The sequence below is a fragment of the Vombatus ursinus genome, unplaced genomic scaffold, assembly GCF_900497805.2.
Source record: "Vombatus ursinus unplaced genomic scaffold, bare-nosed wombat genome assembly UNPS02014779.1, whole genome shotgun sequence".
Classification (NCBI taxonomy): Eukaryota; Metazoa; Chordata; class Mammalia; order Diprotodontia; family Vombatidae; genus Vombatus; species Vombatus ursinus.
The window spans coordinates 50,940,466-50,959,414 of NW_020954557.1; the positions used below are offsets into that span (position 1 = coordinate 50,940,466).

An 18,949-nucleotide genomic window follows, 5' to 3' on the forward strand; every position below is an offset into this window, starting at 1 on the left:
TTGTTGGTTTTCTTTTGTTCTTCACTGTGCACTTTTTACTTTGTTTTTCCCCTCCCCCTACCCTAAAGAAGGCTACAATTAAGCATATATATACACACACACACATATATATATATACATATATGTCTATAAGCATACACATATATACACACAGACACTCATACGCATATATGTAAAATCATACTATGCTTATTCTTCCTGTCATCTGTTTCTCTGAGAGTGGATAGCATCTTCCTTCATACGTCCAAGTCTTTATATATTTTTCTAAATCAACCACCTCATCATTTCTGACACCACTTTCTGGATTCAAACAGCATTTCCCTTCATAGGATCTTTGAAGTTAATTTGTGTATTCATAATAGTCAAAATGACTTGATTGCTCAGAATTGTTCTTAAAACAATACTGCTATTACTGTATAGATTGGTCTCTTGGTTCTGTTCATTTTGTTCTTCATTATTTCATGGAGGTCTCTCCATGCTTTTCTAAAATCATTAAGCTCATCATTTCTTATAGCAGAGTAATATTCCATTGTGAACACACAAAATAATTTGTTTAGCCATTTCCCAATTGATGGGCATCTCTACAATTTCCAGTTCATTGCCACCACAAAGAGAACTGCTATAAACATTTTAGAATATATGGGTTGAAATTTTCCATTTTCCTTAATCATCTTGGGAAACAGACCTAACAGTGGTCTAGGTTCAAAAGGTATAGGCAATTTAATATTTCTTTAGGCATAATTCCAAATCTCTTTCCAAAATGGTTGGGTTAGCTCACAGATCCAACCAGCAATGAATTAAGGTCTTAGTTTTTCCATATCCCTTCCAACATTTGTCACTTTCCCCTTCTATCATTTTAGTCAAACTGATGGGTGTAAAATGATATTTCAGTTGTTTTATTTATTTATTTGTTTTAATTTGCATTTCTCTACTCAGTAACAATTTAGAGCATTTTTTCATATGGCTATAAATTGTTTTGATTTTTTCATCAGAAAACTGCCTGTTTGAATCATTTATCTATTAGGAAATGACTCACATTGTTACAGATTTGACAAAGTTCTTTATATATTTGAGATATGAGACCTTTATCTGAGTAACTATCTATAAAATTCCTCCCCTCTCCAGTTTTCTGATTTTCATCTGATCTTGGCTACCTTTGTTTTATCTGTACAAAACTTCTTAACTTTAATGTAATTAAAATTATCCATTTTACCTCTCACAACACTGTCTGTTTATTGTTTGTTCATAAATTGTTCACCTATCCTTAAGTCTGATAGGTAATATGTTCGATGTTCTTCAAATTTTCTTGTAATGTTTCCCTTTATATCTAAGTCATGTATCCATTTTGATCTTATCTTGCTAAATGGTATAAGATATTGGTCTATGCCCAATTTCTGCCAGACTGCTTTACAGCTTTCCCAACAATTTTTACCAAATAATAAATTCTTATCCCCAAAACTTAACACCTGTCAAACACTGGATAACTATATTCACTTGCTGCTGTAGGTTGTATGTCTACTCTGTTCCACTTATCTACCTTTCTATTTCTTAGCCAGTACCAGATAGTTTTGATAATTACTGCTTTGTAATATAGCTTAAGATCTGGTACTGCTGTCTCCATCTCTTTCTTGATGACAATATCAACCACTGTGGGTTTTGTTACCACCTCTTTGTTGATGAGAATGAAGGCAGGAACTTAATCTCAGAGAATATATCCAGAGAAATCTGGAATTATGCTCAAAGAGTTCTTAAACTGTCTAAACCCTTTATTCCAGAAATATTAGTATTAGGTTTCCCAAAATGATTGGGGGAAAAAGGAAAAGAACTTATATGTCCTAAAATATTTATAGCAGCTCTCTTTGTGGTGGCAAAGAACTGGAAATCGTGGGGATGTCTGACATCTGAGAAACGGCTAAACAAGTTGTGTATATGATCACGTTGGAATACTACTGTGCAATAAGAAATGATGAGTTCATTGATTTTAGAAAAAACATGGAAAGACTTGCATGAAATAATAAAGAGTGAAATGAGCAGAACCAAGAGAATGTTGTGTACAGTAACAGCAATGTTATTTTTAAGAAAAAAAATTTGAGCAAAGAAATCATTTTGAGTATTGTAAACACTCAAATTGACTACAAAGGACCTATGAAGGAAGATGCTATCTGCCTCCAAGAGAACTAAAAAATAGAAGTATACATGGTATGGTTCTACACACACATAAGTTTGTGTCCAGTGGTAGCCATCTCTAAAGGCAGGTTGGGGAGGGAGGGGAAAAATATGAAAACTGTACATCAGAGAAGAAAAGAAAATTTAGAAGGAACCAAAGAAAGCAGAGTAGCTTTGAAAATGATGTAGAGTACTCATTACATAATACTTATGACATAGTACATTTTCAAAAAAAAAAACTAAACAGTATAAAATACAAAAATAAACAAACAAAAAATATTTCAATAAATCATGCAAGAGGGCCTGAACATGGTGATAGCTGCGTGAGTAGTAAGATGGAAATATATGTGAGATACATTGTGTTTGTTGAAGGGCCAGAATTTTCCAAATGACTATATACATGGAATAAGGAGGCATAATAACACCGAGGACACAAATATGAAAGTTTTAGAAAGATAGTAATGCCCATGAAAGAAATAAGAGAGTTTTGGAGATGAGCAGACTTAGGGGAAAGAAAACAAGCTCTATTTTGGACATGTTAAGTCTGATATATCTTCTAGACATCCAGTTTGTTAGATTTAATAGGCAGCTGGTGATGAATGATGATCTCAAGAGAGACTCAGACTGAAAGCTAAGGATTGGGATCCATCTGTATAGAAACACTAATTTAACTTAGGAGAGATGATTAGGTCACCAAATGAAAGAATGTAGAAAGAGAAGAAGGTCCAGGCTAGAGATTTGGTATACACCCAGAGTTAGGAGTCAGTCATTGCAAAAGCTTTAGACTTACAGCATTTTTATGTATATTCCCAAACAAAAATTGATGAACAGGTCTCCTTTGTATAGGTCTTTACAGTTTGCAAAGCAATTTAATATGTACTATCTTACTTGATTTACACAAAAGCTCTGTGAGGCAGGCAAATTAAGAAGTATTTTTTTTTCCATTATTATAAATGAGGAAACAGACTGAGACAAGAACTTGTCAAAGATCAAATTTTATTTTTTTATTAATAAATTTATTTATTTTTAATTTTCAACAATCACTTTCACAAGATTGTGAGTTCCAAATTTTCACCCCATCTTGCCCCTCCCCCCACCCCAAGATGGCATGCATTCTGAATACCCCTTCCCCTAGTTTGCCTCATCTTCTATCTCTACTCCCCTTCTCTTATCCCCTTCCCCTTCTGTTTTCCTGTAGGGCAGGATAGATTTCTGTACCCCATTTCCTGTATTTCTTATTTCCCAGTTGCATGTGAAAACATTTTTTTAAACATGTGTTTTGAAACTTTGGATTCCAAATGTTCTCCCTCCCTCCTTCCCCACCCAGCCTCATTGAAAAGGCAAGCAACTCAATATAAGTTATACATGTGAAGTTATGCAAAACACTTTCATAGTAGACATGCTGTGAAAAACTAACTCTATTTCCCTTAATCCTATCCCGCCCCCCAATTTTTTCTATTCTTTCTTTTGACCCTATCCCTCCTCAGAAGTATTTGCTTCTGATTACCCCCTTTCCCAATCTGCCCTCCTCTCCGTCATCCCCCTACTCTCTTGGCCCCTTTCCCCCCTATTTTCCTGTAGTGTAAGACAGATTTCCATACCCAATTGAGTGTGTATGTTATTCCCTCTTTAAGTCAAATCCTATGAGAATAAGATTCACTCATTCCCTCTCACCTTCCCCTGTTTCCCCTCCACTGTAAGAGCCTTTTCTGTTTTTTTGTGAGATAATTTACCCTGTTCTACCTCTCCCTTTCTCCTTCTCCTAGTATAATCCTGTCTCACCCCTTAATTTTATTCTTCAGATATGACCCCTTCATCTTCAACTCACCCTGTGCCCTCTATCTATCTATCTATCTATCTATCTATCTATCTATCTATCTATCTATCTATCTATCTATCTATATATATCTATCTACATACATATAATATTTTCCCTCCAAGTACCCTAATACTGACAAAGGTCTCATGACTTACAAATATCATCTTTCCATGCAGGAATGTAAACAGTTCAACCTTAATAAATCTCTTATAATTTCTCTTTCCTGTTTACCCCTTCATGTTCCACTTGAATCTTGTATTTGAAAGTTAGATTTTCTATTCAACTCGGGTCTTTTCATCAAGAATACTTGAAAGTCCTCTATTTCACTGAATGACCATTTTTTCCCCTGAAGGATTATACTGAGTTTTGCTGGGTAGGTGATTCTTGGTTGTAATCCGATCTCCTTTGCCCTCCGGAGTATTATATTCCATGCCCTGTGGTCCCTTGATGTAGAAGCTGCTAGATCTTCAGTTATCTGATTGTGTTTCTACAATATTTGAATTGTTTCTTTCTGGCTGCTTGCAATATTTTCTCCTTGACCTGGGAACTCTGGAATTTGGCTACAATATTCCTAGGAGTTTTCCTTTAGGGATCTCTTTCAGGAGGAGGTCAGTAGATTCTTTCAATTTCTATTTTGCCCTCTGGTTCTAAAATATCAGGACACTTTTCCTTGATAACTTATTGAAAGATGATGTGGAGGCTCGTTTTTGATCATGGCTTTAAGATAGTCCAATAATTTTTAAATTCTCTCTCCTGGATCTATTTTCCAGGTCAGTTGTTTTTCCAATGAGATATTTTACATTGTTTTCTAATTTTTCATTCTTTTGGATTTGTTTTACAGTGTCTTGATTTCTCATAAAGTCGCTAGCTTCCAGTTGCCCTATTCTAATTTTTAAGGAAGTATTTTCTTCAGTAATCTTTTGGACTTCTTTTTTCCATTTGGCCAATTTTGCTTTTTAGGGCATTCTTCTCTTCATTGGCTTTTGGACATCTTTTGCCATTTGGTTTAGGCTATTTTTTAAGGTGTTATTTTCTTCAGTATTTTTTTTTTGGTCTCCTTTAGCAAGCTGTTAACTTGTTTTTCATGATTTTCTTGCATCACTCTCATTCCTCTTCCCAGTTTTTCCTTTACTTCTCTTACTTCCTTCTCAGAATCCCTTTTGAGCTCTTCCAAGGCCTGGGACTGATTCATATTTTTCTTGGAGACTTTGGATGTAGGAGCTTCGACTTTGTTGTCTTCTTCTGGTTGTATATTTTGATCTTCTTTGTCACAAAAGTAAGATAATATAGTCTGACTCTTTTTGTGCTGCTTACTCATGATCCCGCACAATTACTTGAGTTTTAAACTCTTTGTTAAGGTAAGAGTCTGTTTCCAATGTGGAGAATGTACTGTCCCAAGCTTCGGGGGTTTGTACAGCTGTTTTCAGAGATACTTCCAGGGACCTGTAAATTTTCAGTTCTTCCAAGGTGCTATGATAAGGGGCTATGTGTGTCCTCTCCACCACCACAACAAGCTCCACCACGCCACCACTCCTCCTCGCCCCAGGACTGCCCCTCAGAACTGTGACCCAGATCCAAACATGGGCAGAGCAAGAGATTCCTGCCTCAGCACTGGTAAAGAGATCCGTGCAATCCCCCTCTGATCAACCACTTGATTCCCCCTCAGTCTGTGGGCCAGAAGCTCAGGAGGCAGCCGCTTCCCCAGAGGCAGTGCTCAGGTCTTGTGGCTGAGACCTAGCTTCTTCTCTCACCGAAGTCACAGACTTTTCCCACTGACCTTCTAAGTTGTCTTTGGCATTCATGGGTTGAGAAGTCTGGAAACCTCCACACCTGCCTGTGAATCAGTCCTCTGAGGCCTGCTCCAGGTTTGCTGCAGCCTGCACACCCATGCCATACTGCACTCCTCTCCCTGCCTGGCATGATATACCTTACCAATCAACCGTCCAGTTTGTTTTGGGCTGGAAATTTGTTTTACTCTGTCTTTTTGTGGATTCTGCTGCTTTAGAATTTGTTTAGAGCCATTTTTTTACAGGGATTTGGGGGAGACCTCAAGCAAGTCACTGCTTTCACTCTGCCATCTTGGCTCCACCGCCAAAGATCAAATTTTAAATGGAGGAGTTAGGACTTTTGACTCTGTCTTGAAAATATTAATCCTCTTAAACTCTCCCTGTGTGTATACACACATACAAAAATATATGCCATATATGCATACACACACATACACACATATATATGTATGTATATGTATATGTATAATTTCTGCAGAAACCACTGAGGAGATATAGCTTAATTTTATAAACAATATAATATAGAAATAATGTTACAATAGGAATAATTTATATATAAATATTGTTATAATATAAAGTAACATAATTAATGATGCCACCTAGGAATAGGGACTGGATCAGTAGTTTTGTCAGGATAGGGAACTCCTGAATAAGGACACGTCTTCTGCCAATGCTAGTTGGCACCTTCTCTGCATCTTATATCCTTAGACAATAGCCTTGATTCCTGAAAGATAAAATGACAGAGTTATACAACCAGGTCATGTCAGAAACAGAAAAAATATATGGCATATATAGGTACATATACATATACATATACATATACATATATATATTTCAGGTCTTTGTTTCTAAAGTAACATTCAATCTTGTTTTTGTTTAGGTCTTTACTGGGATCTACACAGCAGAAATGTTTTTGAAGATAATTGCTGTACATCCATGTAATTATTTTCAAATAGGCTGGAACATATTGGATAGCTTTATTGTTTTACTTGCTTTAGCAGAACTATGTATAGCAAAGATTTTTGCTTTGTCATTTCTCAAATCATTTAGACTGGTAAGTACAAATTGAACCAATTTTATATTTTATATATTTTAGTCATTATGGACTTGGTTGCTACAAATAGGCATCTTGGCATCCCTGGGTTATGGAAGCAGGTCAAGAAACTGAAATCCAGTGCACTGATTCAAGGCCCAGGGATCAAGATGGGAGGTAGAAAGGGAAGCAGGTTAGACCCGAGAAGGTACAGATACTCATGCTCAAAAAGAGCCAGAGATCTAGAGTTCACTAATCAGTCTGGGGATGGTGGGTTTGAATCAGAACTAGGCGATGGGCTAAACATTCCAAATCGTGATAGGTAGATAATGAAGACAGCAGCTTGGTAGCTCAACAGATAGAGTGCTGGTCCTGGAGTCAGGAAGATCTGAGTTCAAATTCAGCCTTGGATGCTTACTAGCTACATGACCCTGGGCAAGTCACTTAACTTCTGTTTGATTAAACCCACTGGAGAAAAAAAAATGGCAAGCCACTCCATTATCTTTGCCAGGAAAACCCCAGAACAGTATGGTCCACAGAGTCATGAAGAGTCAGACATGGCAGAAAACTGAACAAGAGCAGTAGATAAGGAAAGCCATGAATATAGCACTGGGTCACTGATAATTCTGAGAACTCTTCTTGCTTTCTATTTCAGTGTTTTGGGAGGATATAGGCAAGAGTTACATAAGATGTGAAGCTCTTAATGGGTTGCTAATTGCATTGTTGGAAAAAATGTTCGTGTGAGTGAGATCACAGATCCTTTGAAGAATCAAAAAGGGATATAAGGAATTCTATGAGAACAAATGCTATTTCATTTCTAGTTTCTGGATATTGTTAAGAAAACTTTATATCCTTCACTTTTTTTTTTGTTTCTCTTGCTTTTGACCAAAACTGTGATTTCATTTATGTAGGATGATCCCGGTGAACAATTTATTCTAACAATGAGATTGGCACCTTCTCTGAAACTTGTACTCCTAAAGAGTCCCCTGATATGTTAAATGATTTGTTCAGGGTTACATAGCCATAATGTATCAGAGACAAGATTTCAATTGAGGTACACCTGATTCCATAGCCATCTCTCTCTCTCTCTCTCTCTCTCTCTCTCTCTCTCTCTCTCTCTCTCTCTCTCTGTTAAGCCCCAGTACCTCTCAAATTTGTGCTTAATAAACTTAAATACCCCCTGAGGTGTTGCTTTCCTGCCTGTGTTTGGGTTCTCACCAATGATCTGATTATTGATTATGGCCATTTCAGTTTTGATTGAACTATGCAAAGAAGTAGGGAATATGGGAAATAGTCATCTTGTAGCAAAATGAAGTCAAAAGGAAGATGAAAATTGAGATTTAATGAAGTATGAAACATTAAAAAAAGTTGTTTTTCAGTAGGTTTTATTAAAAAAGGATAGAATCTTGGATTTACATATATTTTAGCACTACAGAAATTGTAATTATGAGGACATGAAAGAGTTGTAATTGTACTTGATAATAAAATTATATTTCTTCCTCTTACTTTTTAGCTCCGGGTTTTCAAATTGGCAAAATACTGGCCAATGTGTGAAAGGCTGATAAAGATCATTGCTTACTCTGTGGAGGCCCTTCAAGGCTTGTTATTGGTATTGTTCATCACCTTGTTCATTTTTGCGGTGGTCGGCATGCAGCAGTTTGGTGACAGCTGCCAAGAATATTTCTGCAACTCTGGTGGTGACTGTCCATTTCCACGATGGCACATGCACGACTTCCTCCATGCCTTTTTGATGATGTTCCGAGTGCTTTGTGGTGAATGGATAGAGCCTATGTGGGACTGCATGGATACAGGAAGCCAAAGCAAATGTCTTGTCTTTTTTGTAATGACGGTTATTATTGGGAAACTGCTGGTATGTAATCATAAGAGTTAAAATACACAGTAAAAATGTTAATCTGTAGTAAATTTTAATGGTTTTGAGCTAATGGGAATTTAAGTCTTTTAACTCTAGGTAAACTCTTAGGTGTTTCATTACACAATTTTTTGAAGCCAGACTATTATTTTTCCTAGTCATTATGTTGGTAGCATATTCAATTTATCAAACATTTATTAATCACTGTGAGCTACATACTGTGCTAAACACTGGGGATAAAGAGACAAAGCTACACTTAGCCTAGTTTTAAAATAGCTTAAGGATAAAACATGCACAAAGAGAAGAAAACCAGAGATAATTTGGAGTGAGGGATAACACTAATAACTGGGGAAATTAGGAGAGGTTTCCTGTAGAAGGTGAGTTTGAAGTGAGCCTTGATTCAGGTAGCTGGTGATTTTGAGGTGAGGTTAAGGAGAGTGTGTTTTATAAGCATGGCCTGTGCAAAAGCTTAGAGATAGGAGATGAAATGTCAAGTTTGGGTAACAGCCAGTGGGATAATTTTGTTTGAGAAGAAAGATACTATAAAATAAATATGGAAACAGAGGTGGGAGCCGTATTATGAAAGGTTTAAATACTAAAGTTAATAATTTGTATTTTACTGTGGAGCTAATAGGAAGCCACTGAAGATTTTTGAATATATGAGTGGCATGGACATACCTGTGTGTCATGAATATTATTTGGACAACTATGTGGAGAATCCACTAAAGACGAAAGAAGCCGAAAGCAGAGAAATTAGGAGACTTGTACAAGTGAGGTATTGAGCAGCTAATGAAGAATTGTAGTCATTTGAGAGGAGACGTGTCATGGAGATATTAGAGATATTGTGGAGGTAGAATCTATAACACTTTTTCACAAGATAGGAAAGGCAGGTCTGGCAACTCCAAGATATGTCAAGTGAAGGAAAGGAAGAAGATTAATTAAGAGGCTATTGAGGCAATCAAGCTTTGAGCTGATGAGGTCTTTAACTAGGGTGGTGGCTATGTGAATAGAAAGAAGGGAACATATCCAAGAACTGTTAAGGAAGTGGAATGGACAAGAAATGGCAACTGATTGTATATGTGGGGTGACTGTTGACCACGCTCTCCTCCTGAATAGTGTCTCTTCTCTGAGTTTTTGTATTCTCTCATGGTTCTCCTTCTATCTGTTTAACCATACCTTCTCTTTCTCCTTTGCTAGTTCATGATGCGTAACACATCCCTAACTATAAAAGCGGGGCAACGGGGTGGTACAGTGGATAGAGTTGTTGGGCCTGGAGTCAGGAAGATTCACCTTCTTGAGTTAAGATCTGGCCTCAGACACTTACTAGCTGTGTGTCCCTGGGCAAATCACTTAATCCTGCTTGCCTCAGTTTTCTTATTTGTAGAATGAGTTGGAGAAGGAAAATGCAAACCTTTGCAGCATATTTGCCAACACGGTCACAATGAGTTAGACATGACCGAAATGACTGAACAACAGAAACTCAAAATATAACCAAAGTCTCTATACTGATCTCTTCTTCACTATATATACTTTTCTACTTGGTGACCTCATCAATTACCATGATAACTCCCTGATCTATACATCAAGTGCTAGGATCTCTCCTCAGCTATAGTGACATATCATCAACTGTATTTTGGGCAATTCAAACTGAGTATTCCAAAGATACTTCAAATTTAACATATCCCCCAAGATAACTCATTAAAATTCCATTCAAACCCACTCCTCTTCTGAATGTTAGCATTACTTTCAAAGATACCACCTTCCTTTCAGTTTCCCAAGTTTGAAACCTTAGTATTTTCCTTGACTCCTCATTTTCCCTCACCTCACATATACAATCAGTCATTAACTCTTAGCCATTTCATTTCCTCAACATAAACTGAAGAAAGGCAAAAAATGATGAGGACTGAGAAAAGTTGATGAAGAGATTTTGATTTTTGTCTCTTCTTTGACCTTCAGTGTTCATTTTTTTTTTTAGTGAGGTAGTCGGGTTTAAGTGACTTGCCCAAGGTCACACAGCTAGTACGTGTCAAGTGTTTGGTCTGAGGCCGGATTTGAGCTCAGGTCCTCCTGACTTCAGGGCTGGTGCTCTATCCACTGCACCACCTAGCTGCCCCCTTCAGGGTTCATTTTAAAATAATTTTTATAGTCCAAAAACTTGCAGGTATAATATGTCGGCTTTTTATCTTCAGAGATCTGTCAAATATGCCAACAGTATTTTTGGAGAAAGATTCAGTTTAGTGATGATATTAGAAGCTAGATTGCAAAGGATTGAGAAGTGAATGAGAGGAGATGGAGAGGTAGCAACAAGTATAATCCACTTTTTCTATGAGCTTGGTAGTGAAATGGAGAGGAGATAGAAGGTGAGAACTTGAAGAGTTCTTAGAGTGGAGTGAGGATTTTTTAAGGTTGGTGGAGACTTGGGTGTTTATGTAAGTATCAGAGAAGAAACCAGTATATAAGGAATAATTAGCCATAGGATCAAGGTACAGGATGATTGTAGGACAATCTTCTGTAAAAGACAAAAGTGGATAGCTGTTACCAAGAATACCTGTAGAAAGAACTGTCCTTCTGCAAAAGGACTGCCTCTTTTTCAGAAATAGGAGTAGATCAGAAGAGAAGGGGGTGGGGCAATATCAATGGGTTTTGAAATGTGGAGAGAAAGAGAAAAGGGAACTCATGCAAGTGGATTCCATTTTCTCAGTAAAATGTGAAGTGTGAAGAAAGGATTGAGTTAGCGTATTCTGTAGAATGTATGGGTAAATCAATTCTCAGTGATCACACCCTCAAGGGTTTGACTAAACTCAGAACCAATTCCTATTTCCCATTAAAGGCAGTAGGAATGCCTAAGAAAAGATAAAGCTGGAGTGTATACTTAGCTTTGTATAAAAAGATAAAATTATAGATTATAGTTGGAAAGGAACTTAAAGGCCAAATCCAATACTCTTACTCAAAGATAATGAACCTGAGGGCCAGAGAGGTTAAATTATTTGTCTAGGTTCACATAGCTAGTAATTATCTGAAGTCTTACTGATTCCAAGGCCAGCCTCCTTTCACTGTACCTGGCACCTGAGGCCCTGGTCCTGAGCAAGATTATTATGGGTTATGACTCTGCTTCTATGTGCATGTTTCTTGAGTGTTGAAATCTTAATAACTACACTGAACACATATATAATATGTATAATGGATGTGTGTGTTCCCCTGAAGAGAAGGAGCAGATTTGCCTTCATTGCATTCGTTTTGTCTGTACTTTGACCTGCAATACACATTTAAAAGAAATTACTGGTTTTTTTTTTTCAGAACACAAGAGATGCATTTATAATCTAAGCTCCTTGTTTTTAATTCCCCATTTAGTTATTGATCCTGTTTGTGGCTTTTCTGAGCTCATTTAGTTCAGAGAACTTTGCAGCAATCCAAGTGAGCCCTGAATCTAATAATCTCCAGCTTGCAATGGCAAGGATTCAGAAAGGAATACATTATGTGAGACGAACTTTACTTGACCTGATTGCAAAAAGGTTTTCTAAGAAGCAGATGATTTCAAATGATATCAAAGAAGAGAAAAATCTAAATATGGAGAATGTCACATCCCACCACACAGTTAATGATGTGAACAAAAATTTCCAGAATTATAAAGATAGAATCCATAGCACTGGAATCAGCTTGGAGAAATATGTCAGGAACAAAAGTGATTCTCCTTCACTTATTCCCAATCCTAGTTTCTCAGGACGAGCACCAATTGCTTATGGAAAATCTGATTTTGAAAATGGCTATACCAAAGAATTTAAGAATGAATTGGACACTGAAAACAGCAAAGAGGTAAGAAATGTTTCATGCAGTATTTTTTATATTATTATTATTTGATATAGAAGCAATATGGTTTAAGGTCTTCAAGGATAGACTCCTTTTTAATAGCAGAGAATTTCATGGACTACAGCCTATATGATAATAGTTATACAATTAATATTCATCAAATGAAAAAACCTATGATGACTTAAGGGCCCGCAACTGTGATTTCCTCAGTTTAGGAATCTTCCAGGGAAGGAACACCTTCAGGAAGTGCAGATTGGCAACAATTTAGCAGCTAGTATCCTTAGAGAGTTGGTTGGGATGTTGAGATGTTAAACGGCTTGCCCTGGGTCATATAACCAGTCTGTATAAGGGTAGAATTTGCACTCATCACAGAAGGTTGCCTCTCTCTCCTCTACTGCCTTTCAATGCAACTCTGACAAAATATTATTATACATTCAGTGATTCTCTATATTAGTGATGCTATGATACTTGTGATGTATATTATAATCCATCCATGCCTGCTCACCAGTGTATGACTTGCTCCCTGTTCCCTCTTCACTTTGGATAAGATAGAGTGAGTAACATATGGTAGGAGTAAATGCATAAATTTCTAATGACAAACTCAGAAAGGGAGAGATTGGATACACTTACCTAGCATAAGGAGAGAATCAAGTGTAGTGGAAGTACTGATGAATAAGGGTAGACATGGTTGTGTCAGAAACAAGCCCCATGATTAGGGGCATGTGAGTTGTCTTCAGTAAGGTATATTAGCACATATGGGTCTGCAACAAGTTAAATGATATGGTTGAATTCCCTATAGAATTGATGTAATAGTAGTGTTAGAAGGAACCTTAGAGGGAATTTATTTCAAGCAGTACCTGTTCTGGCAGTCCCCCCACAACATTTCCTCAATGTGATCTTATAGTATTTATGTGAAGATTGCTAGTTAGAGGGAACCACCATGTCCCAAGGCAGCCAAATTCTCTCATGGTTTATGTAAAAACAAAATTCCTTAGATCAAACCAAAACCTACCCACTCTCTAATTTCTACCCATAGTTTCTTGCTCTGCCCTCTGGGACCATACAGGACAAATTGAATCCCTCTTCCACATAAGAATCTTTCAGATACCTAAAGATAACTCTCTTCATTTTTCTTTGTTTTTAGTCATTCAACTGATCTTTGTGTGTGTATATATACACATGCATACATACATGTATGTATATATGTGTGTGTATACATACAAACATATGTATATACATACATACATACATACATACACACATATAATGAGAGCTCTCATTCTGGCCAACTCCCTCTGGACATTCTCTAGCTTGCCAATATTTTATTTAAAATCCAATTCCCTAGAACTTAAACACAGCACTCAAAATATGGCCTGACCAAGGCAGAGTATAATAGGACTACAACCTCTCATTTCCCAGGTACTCTTCTTTCCTAGACGCAGGCTAAGACTGCATCTGCTTTTTTGGTCATCATCACACTGTTTACTCATAGCTTCCATTCTTCTGAAATCATCCAAAAATTTTGAGAGGAATTGTTGGCCATCCACAATTCCCTATCATGGATCTGTTTTGTTGTTGTTGTTGTTGTCATTGTAAAAGCAAATTTAGGATTTTGCATTTATTCCTTCACATATTTAACATATTATTCTAATCTATACAATTAATTTTGAATACTGCCTTTCATTTGACATGTTGGCAGTCCTTCCCAGTTTCATGTCATCTGTTAATTTGATTACACAAATGCCTTTATCCAAGTTACTAAAAAAAAATGGTGACAGTACTAAGGGTTAGTACCTAAGCACCTGTGCTAGAGACTTCCTTCCAAATTCTGTTGAACCATTAATGCCTTTTCTTCTAATGTGATCATTCAAAGAGTTCCAGATCCAATCACCTACACTATCATCTAGCCCAAATATTTCTGTCTTGTGCCAAAGGAGAAATCTAGGTCACCTGAATCTAAGGAATTCCTCCAATCTGTCTAATGGAAAATTATTTCCTCTTCTTATTCTATTTTCATTTATTTAGTTCGTGGAAGAGTTTTTCAGTATTATGTGACTTAAATTATCTGTTTTATCTTTTGTCATTATCTCTGTTACTAGTTTGGTTAACCATTCTCCCTTTATCTGTGGTTGCAAAGGGGCTAAACTCACTTTGTTTTGCTAGCATCAAATCGTATTGTCTACCATGAAGACCACTTCTATTTACTTGTTCTTCAAACTCTGTTGACTTATTTAATCTGGAGTTTGCTTCTTGCCTCTAGCTCCTCAACTCAGCATTCATCTTTAACCAGCTCTTGTTTACATGAGTGACCTGACACTTCTCAGTCCTTTTCTTTATTGGAAACTTTCCAACCTCAGTTCAGAAAACTACATTGTGCAAAACACTTAATCTGTGGCAAGACCTGTTACTTGCTGCGCTCCCCAAACAAAGCAAGGATGAACATGAAACTTAGGATATTTGTTTTCCTTCCTGATTTCCTTTTTTGGACTTTTTTCTTCTAAATTTTGGGTAGGAACTTTTCGCCCTTTCTAATTATTCAAAACATAGCATGAACTATTTGAGCACCTAGGCCATAGGCACCCTTGCTTTAGAAACTAGCAAGTCTGGATGAATAGATGTTGACATGTTGGCAGTCATGAGAAATACAGGTCTCAAGAGGGACTTTGGAGTATCTTCCTATCATTCCTCTCCGATGATTCTTGGAATATCCTTCCAATTTCAACTCCTCTAGGCCATTCCTAGTTCTAGCCCTAACTTTTCTGAGGGCAAGTCTGAGACTCACTCCCTTTGTCTTCTCTTAGCCTATGTTCCCAGGTGAGGTTTAGATTGTCGAATGGGATTCATTCCTGGAAAAACTACTTCTTCTATTCATTTATTCATTTCTAAATTGTATAATAGTTATTCGAGTGCCTATATTATACATCCTAATGCATTGTACACTTCCAGAGGGCAGATAATATATTTTATGTGTCCTTGTATCTTCTTCAGCCCCTAAAAAAATAACTTGAACATAGTAAGTACTTAGTAAATTTAGGTTTAATAGAATTGAGTTAGTGTCAAGAAGATTATTCTTTTCTATCTGAAGCTCAGGATTCTATCATATGTGTGTCTTCCCTAAAAGCCGAATTCCAGGCGTATTTTGGTTAACTTCTCAAAAATCATAGCACATGAGTTCTCACTTATATTTCTGTCATCAGATGGCACATTAGTTCAAAGAAAAAAAATAATTAAACAGTATAGCAAAATAAGCAACAAGAAAATCTCTTCATTTATATGGGTGTCCTCTTTCTCACTGGCACTCACAGCATTGTTGGGAGTGGGAATATTTATAGCCAAGTAACATGTGGGAGATGCTAACTTGCAGTCCTATTTCCAATTTCCATTCAAAACCTCTCTTTACTTTTATCACTGAAAGTGAGTAGAAACACTCAGGTTTAAATTAGTTCTGTCTTTTGAATTTCTATTATTCTCCCCAAGCTGCAACTCCCTGAACTCATTCTACTCTTTGATTTAATGTTTGAAAATTTCTTTTGGCTTTTTTGTGTATGCCCATCGTGGCTCATGGTCTATATGAATCATGACCTTGGAGCAAAACACAAAAAGGACCAGGTGGAACTGGTGATGATTCCATGCTATCACCAAATGCAATGCACAGGTATGGGTGGAAAGAAAAGTCAAGTGTGAATATACCTGTAGGGTTGGTTCTATTTTAACCATAATGTATAGTTCTATACTTTTATGCCGCACTTCCATTATTGATATTTAGCATATGTTTCTTTTTTTAAATGAAATGACATTGAAATAAACTTAAGTCAATCAAAAGATTAAAACTTCCTTTTTCTTGGGGGATGGGCATGGATTTTAGAACCTCAAACAAACTAGTTCCTCAGAAGATAGCATGGCTCCCATCCTTGCCTCTGGGGAAGGAGAACAAGCAGTGGATAAACCTCTGAAATCAGATGAACCAGGAGCCTGTTTTACATATGGTAAGTGGAACACAGATTCCCATGGTTAGAATTTTATACTATTGTTTTGAACTTACTATTAATCATTAATAATAATAAAATTTATAATACTTTCATTTTAAACTATGCATTACTATTCCAGCTGCATGGCTTCGTAAGTTATATCACTTACTGTCATAAACATAAGAAATATTTTTAAAAATGAAAAGATTAAACAGAAATAGAGAGGAAGCAAAGTTTTACTATCAAAAACAACTGACCTGAAAAACAGGCCAAAAGGAGATAATGTAAGAAACATCAAACTACCTAAAAATCATGACCAAAAAAATGCCTGGATATAATATTTCAAGAAACCAGGAGTGAAACTGCCTGGACTAATTAGAATAAGAAGTCAAAGTGAAAATAGAATCCACTAGTCAGTTCCTGAAAGAAATCCCAAAATGAAAACTCCCAGGAACACCACAACCAAAATCCAGAGGTCTTTTTGATATCATATAACAGATACTTTCTTATAAAGTTTTCCCATGTTTCCTACTTCCCTATATTTTTTCATTGTAAACTCTTTATGCCCTCAGACTTCAGTTCACAAAGATTCAAATTTACGTGGTTTAGTTTTATTCTTTTACCACCCTTCTTCATTCTTACTTCCTTATTTCATAGAAATTCATAGATTTAATTACTTCACGTCTCTTTAATTACAGCCAAATATTGACAGGATTCTATCATATATATGGTACTATATGCATTGTGTGTGTGTAACTGGGGAATTGGAAGGTAGAAGAAGAAATGGTATAATTACAACATATTACATAGATATCATTACTTTCAGTAGTTCAATATTGCCATTCTCTGAGTTCATGGCAGAGTACCACTTATATTTGAAATGAGCTGGCAAAACTTCCCAATTTATATTCAGGATCCAGCCAACAACAGAACTGATGTATCTTGATGTAACTTGTATCATGCAAGAATCCAGTTCTCGGCCTATTTTATAGAACATAAGCTTTAGGAAATTATTATGTTCTTATTGAGAGAAAGTAAATTTAAAGCAAAGGAATTGTGAAGGGTTTCAAAATTCCCAAAAAGTTGAATAAAAATGTGTTATATTTGTCAGTGTCGATAAATGATTTATTTTTAATGATCAACTATCACCCTCCCCATAAGAAATGCAGTTTTTTTATTGGGACTCCTTAAAATTTCATGTGATTTTCCATTAACATTTAGTGAGTTTTTTTCTTAAAATTCAGCTAGGTATATGAGCACTCCAATGCCAATAAAAGAAAGAAGTACTTTTCAGGTGATTTATGTGACCATTATTTATTAACTTTAATCTCAAATTAAAATTTGCTTTTCTCATTTATGGGATGTGTATTGTTTTTCCTTCTCTTGATTATGAAAGTAATGACTAAGTTTTTCTATCTCAATATGAATGAAAACAGTACAAATTATGAAAATCTTTTAAAAATAGTAAATGATCTTCCACTGTGATAGTTACATGCAAAACAGATGTGCCTTGCACATTTTTTTTGTTTAGCTTCATATTGAATAGCTATTAATGCTAAAAAATAAGTTTCTCTCTGTGTCTCTCCCTCCTTCCTTTCCTCCCTCCTCTCCCTTTCTTTTCTTCCTTCCCTCTCTCGTTCTTTCTCTTGTCTATGTCTCCCTCTTTTCTGCTGTTTTCTTTTTCTGTTTTTCTTGCTCCTTGTGATTTTTCCCTCAACATTTTGGACACAAAAGTTCCCTTCTCTCCTCCCCCCCACTTTTTATTTCTTTCCAAAAGTATTATCAGCATTTCCCACACTTATATTAGTTTTAAAACTTTCATTTATTCAGTGATAGAGAGTTTACAAAGCAGTATTTTCACAATAACCCTGTGAAGAAGGGAGTGTAAAATCTTAGAACCCTAGTAGGTCAGAGTTGGGAGAGATTCCAATGATCATCTAGTCCTACCCATACCTGACTGAGAATCCTCTCTTTAGTGTAACTGACGAGTGGTCAACTGCTTTTTTCCTGAAAACCTTCAGTGATATGGAACTAAGTAACCTCCTGAAACAGATCGTTCCACTTTTGGATAGTCCTAATTTTTCTAAGTGTCATATGATGAGCAGCTTTATAGGTGGGATCTAGACAAAGTGGGCATAAACAAAACTCACACTGTGTAGGTAATTCATCCCTCTCACTTAGTCATTTGTGACACCCACTGCTCTTTGGATTTCACTTATTGGTTTTAACATAGAGTCACCCTGGCAGATATTTCCAGAAATAGACATTCACCATATATGGTTACATTGAAATTCTTCCAGGGTTCTAGGGGTAACACTGCTCAAAGGAAATACACTCTCTCTACTTGTTATTTTAACTCCTTAGCACCGATCCAATATGTTTCTATCTATAATCTCTCACAATAATAGATTTTTTTATCTTCAACAAACTATTTACTTAGCCATAAGACAAAAGAAACAATGATATTGTAGATACTGATACATTAAAACAAATGCATAA

General features: G+C 36.3%; 1 protein-coding gene across 1 annotated transcript in view; it reads left to right on the plus strand.

The window, feature by feature from the left end:
- The window catches only part of LOC114045693 (sodium channel protein type 2 subunit alpha-like), a 158,082-nt gene that overhangs the window by 102,361 nt on the left and 36,772 nt on the right, over positions 1–18,949 (plus strand). Inside the window, exons 14-17 of the mRNA XM_027865797.1 lie at positions 6,653–6,826; positions 8,319–8,675; positions 12,027–12,488; positions 16,348–16,468. Coding sequence (XP_027721598.1) covers positions 6,653–6,826; positions 8,319–8,675; positions 12,027–12,488; positions 16,348–16,468 — 1,114 coding nt within the window. The remainder of the gene's footprint in view (positions 1–6,652; positions 6,827–8,318; positions 8,676–12,026; positions 12,489–16,347; positions 16,469–18,949) is intronic.